The sequence below is a fragment of the Nyctibius grandis genome, chromosome 11, assembly GCF_013368605.1.
Source record: "Nyctibius grandis isolate bNycGra1 chromosome 11, bNycGra1.pri, whole genome shotgun sequence".
Taxonomy (NCBI): domain Eukaryota; kingdom Metazoa; phylum Chordata; class Aves; order Nyctibiiformes; family Nyctibiidae; genus Nyctibius; species Nyctibius grandis.
In genome coordinates, this window is record NC_090668.1 from 12,998,763 (window position 1) to 13,006,344 (window position 7,582).

At 38.8% G+C, this 7,582-nt stretch overlaps 1 protein-coding gene across 1 annotated transcript; it reads left to right on the plus strand.

Moving 5' to 3' along the window:
• The first annotated feature begins 222 nt into the window (after positions 1 to 222).
• RSL24D1 (ribosomal L24 domain containing 1) lies at positions 223 to 7,359 on the plus strand. The gene is given in 7 exon segments (XM_068410305.1): positions 223 to 267; positions 269 to 319; positions 2,716 to 2,829; positions 3,916 to 3,988; positions 4,701 to 4,764; positions 5,253 to 5,338; positions 6,958 to 7,359. Coding segments are annotated over 7 exon segments (492 nt in total). The 5' UTR covers positions 223 to 237; the 3' UTR covers positions 7,032 to 7,359.
• Positions 7,360 to 7,582: the final 223 nt, after the last annotated feature.

Sequence of the window (7,582 nt, forward strand, 5' to 3'; positions counted from 1 at the left end):
TCACTACAACGAAGCGCCCTTCCTGCCTCGCCGGGCCTGTGAGGGCGCGGGGAGCCTCCCCCGGCGGGCGGGACGAACGGGGAGCGTCTGCGTCCTGCGCCGCCCCGGCGGGCGCTTTGGCGCCCCGCGGCCGGCAGGGGGCGCCGTGGGCGCATCTCGCGGGGCGGCGCCCGCCGCTTCCGGTACAAGCTGAGCGCGCCCTTCCGGCTGGGCCTGACGGCGCGGCGGGGCCCGGCCATGCGGATCGAGAAGTGCTACTTCTGCTCAGGGGCCCATCTACCCGGGCCACGGCGTCATGTTCGTGCGCAACGACTGCAAGGTACCGGCCCGCCGCGGGGAGGGTGCGGCTAGCGCCTGTCGGCGGCGGTGCCCTGGGCCCAGACCCGCTCCCCTCTTGCAGCCTGCCTGGGCCTGGCCTAGCGGCGGGCGCTCTCGACCTGTCCTGCGCTGGCCCGGGCCTGTGCCGGGGGGCTTCCCCTTGTGCATGTGGAGGCCCCAAAAGGTACCGGCCGTGCGGGGGCGGGAACCTCTCCTCCACACGCGCTGTGTCCGCCTTCTCACGCGGTTCGCTTACAGACCGTTGCCAAGGCCCAAGAACCGCCCCCCCCACCCTGGGGCTGGTGCCCCTGTCCCGGGCCGGGGTGCAGCTTCTTATGCTCCTGCCGAGCTTCCTTTGGTCTGAGGAGGTCGGGGACGGCAGGCAGCGTTTCCCTGGTCGTGCTGGAGCCCCCATAGTCGCAGCCCACCAGCCTTGCTGGCTTTCAGGAGGAGGTGCTGGGTGGCCTCATCTACGGCGCGAGTTTGTGTGCTGTGTGGGAGCCGTTGTGCGGGGCGATAGTGTAATTTAGCAACTCTTGCGGCTGTCAGGAAGAGTGTGGGCTGAATTATTTGTTTTCAGTTTTTATTAAGAAATTGTATGCTTTGCAGAGCAATGCAAAACTTTCATTGTTTAATTTTCTGATTTTGGAGAATTGGAGGCTTCACATCAATAGCAAGTGATTGAACAGTCTAGGTCACAGGCACTGCGTACTAAAGCTGATGGTTTATGTCTCTTGTGGTACTGTACTAAAAGTTGTGACTGACTCATATGTCTGATGTGACTTGCCTAATTGAGGCTGTCATAACGGGATGTGCATAGCATATCGGGCTTTACATTATGGTGACAATTTTGTACATAAAATGTTGTGTGTCGTTTCCCAGCCTCTGCTGTGCTCCCTATCCCTCTTATAGGGCATTGGAGACCCCAGTGTGAAATGAAGCTTCCACAAATAGCTTCATTCCTATGCTCAGATGTCAAAACAAATACTGGCTCAACTGTATTGCTCAGCTGAGTCACAGCATTTGGGAATTTACAGGTAGATGTAGATCGACACAGTTCCATTTACTAGAAAATGGCCACAAGGTGTGTGGTTTTAAAAAAAAAAAAAAAAAAAATACAATAGTAGGTTAGTTGTGGACAGATAACCTATGAAAGAGCAAAATACTATGGCAGATTTGGCTGAGTTAAGGTGAAAAAATATGATAGAAGAATGAAAAAAACAATTGAAGATTATTACCTTTACTAGAGGTTTCATATTTTCTATTTGTTTTCTTTAGAAGTGACTATTAGATGGGAAGGAGAGTATGGTTGAAGAAAAATAGGGTTTTCAAAAACTCATGAATAACAAATGTAATTTTGAGTATTCTTAAGTAAACTTTCAGCTCTGCTCTGAATACTAGACAGCCCAGGGTAGTTCAAAGTGATGCACAAATTCAGGGAAGATTAAGAACTGTAAATAGGGATATGATTATGTCTTCCCCGCCCTGGTGGTCTTATCTTACTGCCATCTTGCTCCATATTCTTTTTGACTGGAAAATGTCTGTTGGATTTGAGAGAGTTTGGGATAGGGGGTTGTTCTTTAGCTTGGCCTTTAGTTACATAATTTCAATACTAATTGAAGGGAAATATCAAGTATGGATAGTGAAGTTTCTTTTATGCATCTTTAATGGGCCTGAAAACATCACCTGGATGAACATAAGGTGCTTCCATGGTGAGCAGTGGCAGGTGCCTACAATGAGTCTAGCATTCTGTAGAATATGTAGAAAAATGGAAAGGAGGGGAAAGAAAAAAGCACAGTTAGAATGTTTTGATATATGCTTTAACAGCTTTCAGTAAATTCAGTCCAGGACTTAACTAATGTGCTTAAGACTCCTGCTGCAGGGTATTCTTTAAGGCTTAAAGCTACATTCCAGAAGATAGACTTTTTTGGTGTGTGTGTATGTATGTGTATTGCATTGAAAAACGTTACATGAGAGGTGTGAGGGTTTTTTTGTTGTTGTCAGGATGGCACTGTATCTAAAAAGTGCTGATAGGTATAGAAAATTGTTTATTCATAGGACAGGTTTAGTTTTATAGGGTTTTTTTACAGATGATAATTCTCACAACTCCGATATATTTTATTTGTAATCAGCTTAGTTGTAAGTACTTGTGCATGTCCCTGACAACTGTGAAAATGACTTTATAATGAAAAAACAAGAATAGTGCTTGAAGTTCTGTTTGTTAATAGCTATATTTGAAAATGACATTCATCTTTCAAATTTCAATATTTTTAGTTCAGTGAGCAGTAGAGAAGCTTCGGTATTTGATATGCTTGCAATGGGGCAGGAATAACATGATTTGACTGTAAGTTGTGTTTTTTTTCTTTTTTTTTTTTTCCCCTCCCCTCTTTCTTCAAGATATTTAGATTCTGCAAATCAAAATGCCACAGAAACTTTAAAAAGAAGCGAAATCCCAGAAAGATGAGATGGACCAAAGCATTCCGGAAAGCAGCTGGCAAAGAATTGACAGTGGTAAGAAGTTAAACTGGTTTACACTTTACATTCTGCCATACACTAAAATGGCAGAAATCTAGCCTCTTCCAGCTGCAGACAGGTTGGGTTAGCTAGCTCAATGCGTTATCATTTAATTAGGCGAGCACGAAGGATGGATTAAGTGGAAAAAAGAGGGATTGTGGAAGAGGATGTGAGAGTTTTCTTCAGAGAGAGTTGTTCACTTAGCTTGCATGAAGCTTGGAACTTCAGCTTCCGTGTGGAAGCCCGTGTATCAGGTGTCTACGTCGGTTATACGTGGCGGTTCCCATATCAAGACACTTTTTTTGTCGTCTATAAATCTTCTGCCCTCTGTACATATGCGTTTGGTATTTGTGTTTCTGCACAATCAGATGATCTGGATTACCAGATTATTTTTTTTTTTTAAGAATAAGAACGGCACGTAGATGTTAGTGTACTGTGTGCTCTACAGCTTGTATTTCAGATATTTTGCTTGATGTATGCCTAGCAAAAAAACCCAGGAAACTGTTTTTCTATCTTAGACTCTTGGGAAGGAAAAAACCAACAAAAAGAAAAACCCCCAGCTGCCCTAAACACCACAATGTCATCAATTGAAATATTTCACAATTTCAAGTGACTTTATATTGTTTCAATATTCTTAAAATGAAATAATGTTTCTTTTTTGAACTGTTTCAAAATTACAGGCTGTTGAGTAGAACTTACTTGACCTGCATTAAATGCTTTTGACTCTACACATTTTCAATTTTGCCTTCCACCTGTCTAGTCTGCTCTCTATTTCCTACTCTGCATTGGTCTTCTCTGTCCTTTTGTGTTGCTAAAAAAGAAAATAGCCGAAGGAGATGTTCTGGCAAAGAGGTCTCTTCAGACAAATCACTGTGACTTCTGACACTTTGAGGTCAAACACTCCACGCTATTTCCTTCTAGTTTAGTAATCTCTAAAGGTTGTTAAAGTATAGGAACTGAGATTCTGAAAGGGGAAAAAAAAAATCACATAAAATATTGTTATATGCGTGAGTGCTATAGTAAGAATGTATTGATCTAAATATGCTTCTATGTATAATCTATATTTACTTTTTCTTAATATAGGATAATTCTTTTGAGTTTGAAAAACGTAGAAATGAACCAGTGAAATACCAGAGAGAGTTGTGGAACAAGACTGGTGAGTCATTTTAGAAAAAAAACAAAACAAAAGATGAACTATGGGAAGTGAACTTTTACTCTACATGAACATGTTTTCAGAAGACTTCTTAGAACAGTGACGCTTTGTAGTCATTGTGTTTGAAATTACTGGAATCATGACCAAACTCTTATGTGTGGAGGAGGTTTGAGTTGTGAACAGGTGTGGAGTTTTACTTGATTTAATTTTTTTTCAGAAACTGGTTAGAAAATGAGCTGCAGAATTCCTCTATTTCGAATTATTATCTTCAAAAAACGTTAGTGGTTCTCCAGCTTTTTAAGAGTCTCCCAGTGTAAGCCTTTTATACTGATGCTGTTGTTTCTTTGTTTCCGCTCATTTCACTTCAGTTTGTTTAATAAATCAGTTGCTATAAAATGGAAGAGTTGCTTATGTAATGAATGAATGCCACGAAGGAGAAGGTAGTAACTTGCAACTTGTAGTGATGGTTAATTGTAGAAAATATGTGTAGGCACAAAAGTGGAAGCATAAATAAGTTTTAAAATACAATTCATGATAGTTGGTACATAGAATATTCCCCTACTCTGCTGTTTGAAGAAGGAATAACTTTATAGTATAAGAGTTGCCTCTGATACATTGGTATTATGGAATACTGGTAGCGTTGCTCTGCAAAACAGTGTGCATTTTCAACTGGAGGTATGTAAGCACATTTAAAACAACTTCTGCTTTATTTCAGTTGATGCAATGAAGAGAGTGGAGGAAATAAAGCAAAAACGCCAAGCTAGATTTATTATGAACAGGTGAGGAGAAGTATTTGTATTATGGGGGCTCTCACAAATCTGTATTAGACAGTCAAACTTTCCAGAGAAATTATGATCAAAAGTTTTAAATGGTTATTTGCTTTGTACATACACAGTTGTACAAGTGATGGGGTAAAATAGTTTGAGTAGGTTCTACTACGCTACCAAACTACTATGCTTTATTGGCTGTCCAATGAAATGTACCTTTTGGACACTTGATGATAATAAGTTATATTTCCTTGTTTGTAATATAGACTCTTAGATTTAAACAAATTTCTGGTAAGAGTTGATATAGTGCTGGCTTTTTTTCTGGTTTTGTATCCAGTATATGCTTGAATTGGTTTTCAAATACTTTTTACCTTCATTTCCTTATAATCATAGTTATTTACAGTTTACATACCTTTAGCTAAAGATGTGTGTCATGCTTTAAAATGAAAACATACATCTCCTCTTTGAAGGTAGTTAAATTTAATTTTCCCCCTCCCCAGATTAAAGAAGAGCAAAGAGTTGCAGAAGGCAGAAGACATCAGAGAAGTCAAACAGAATATCCACCTTCTTCGTGCTCCACATGCAGGTAAGAACTTGCTTTACCTCGTTTGCTTAGGTTAACTTGTGTATACAATTTTATGATGAATATTGATTTTTTTTTTATATGACTAATTCTACAGATCAGTAATCCTGTGCCTTTTTCTTACAGTTAATTTGTCTATTGAATATGGAGAATAGCTCTTGCTACTAAATGTAAACAGTATCTTTGTTGTGAATCAAACATCCCTTTTTATTTATGTAGTCTTGCATTCATCCTTTCTTTTCCTTATTTGAGTATTTTAAACTGCACTCAATACTTGGTACTCTCTGAACTGCATGTTTGTTAACCAGTACATTTACCTAAGTCTTCCCTTTGAATTGATTATTTGAACTCAGCAGACTGGACCACTAATTGATAGAAAATACAGTAGTTAAACTCTACTTTTTGAATTTGTTAGCTAATTGTGAGAGTAGTTTTTTTTTGTAGTTAACTGTGTATAATGAAACTTACAGGAAAATACTGTTTCTTCAGTGTAAGCCTAACATTTTTTTAAATACCATGGTGATTTTACAAATTTTCACTAAAATCTGTGCCTAGTTCAGGTATAATAATGTATATTCTTTGTTAGTGAACTGAGTTTTTCAGTTGGAGAAACCTGTTTCTCTTAAATAATTTTCTGATTTCTAAACTCTTTATTACAAGTACTAGCTTGTGTTAGATGATGTTGATAAAAGTGGATTGTAAAGGTGATTTTTTTTTTAAAATAGAGTTAATGCAGTAGAGTAATGGAGAGAAGTTAAAAATGTTCCCATTGGTAGTTATTTTATAAAAATTACTAGTGATTTTGTTTCCATGGCTGTAGATGTGACGTATTATTAGACGTTAACTAGAATTCTGTGTTTTTTCTTCCAGTTTGCATTAGCTATAGTCTAAGATTGTATATATGTGAAACAAGGTTTTGTCAGGATATATTTAAACTTTGGTTTAATCTGTCCCTTGTTTTTTGATGGAAGAAAGAGAAGAAAGGTCTGAATTCAGAAGAACAAACCTGAGTGTTTATTTCTTTGGTTTGACTTTGCTTATGGTAAATGAATGATGCACAATAGCAGATAGTACATCTGTTGGTCAAACAACAGCTCCCTTTTCAGTGTTTTCCAGTTCCTGATGGGCCTTAAACAAAGCAGAATCAAATGTCAATCCTGGATTTTATTTTCTTTTTCTTTTTGGTAGTATTATTGAGAGATAACTCTATTGCCATCCAACATAGCATTCAGGAGGGCTTAAATCTTTATATAAAAACTAATGTATGAAGGCCATTGATCTGTTAAAAGTAATGCATTTTTATAGTCCTTTGCAAGGCTCTGCTAGGTATTGCCAGCTGTATCAAAGTTCATCATACTAGGTGAAAGTACACGGTGACTGCATTTCAGATTTTGCGTAAAAACTGCATCGGTTTTTCTCATAGAACAATTCTTCAGTAGTTTTAGGTGGTGATGGAGGTTAGCAATGAATACTTGTAAGCTTGATGGGTTTACTCCTAAACAACTCTTTAAGCAATATATGTAGGCTGTCTCACCTAGAATAGACACATAGGTTGTTCAAAGAGAAACAGTTATTTGGGTTTAGAGAGACATCTTGAATTTATTTTTTTCTTTGCTTTGAAGGCACACCAAAACAGCTGGAGGACAAAATGGTGCAGAAGCTACAAGAGGATGTGGCTATGGAAGAAGACTCTTAAAATGCTTTTATTTTTTATTTATATCTCTTCAGCAGTTACGTTCCTTACTGCCTCACCTGATATTCAGAACTGTGCTTACAGCTGAAGAAAAACACGTTTTAATAAATAGTGATCATTTACGGTTTGAATTATTTTTGGTTTTATAAAAAATAATAAGATGGATACTGCTTTGGGCAGTACTTATAATTATGTAATTTGAGAAAACCTTGACAGCTGAATGGGGAATAAGGCATATTGTTTGAGATGCTCTCTGCTCCTTGGAAAGTTACACTTTCTTTCTGGATAACTTTTCCCTGATAATTCAAGGAATAAAAGATGTTGGCCCTGAGCTTTTCCTGTTTTGTCTGTTGTTCTTTCATAGTGGTAAAAGCAGATAAAAATGTATCTTAATGGTTACAAGGTGGGGCAGGATGTGTTATTTTTCATCAGTCAAGTGTAGTCCAGACTTATTTTCACTCTCATCATTGGGAAAACTTTTCAGTTTGTTATGAATGTATATAGTGTTTGTTTTATCTACTTTTTATGTCAGCTTCACCAGGATTACATTGCAG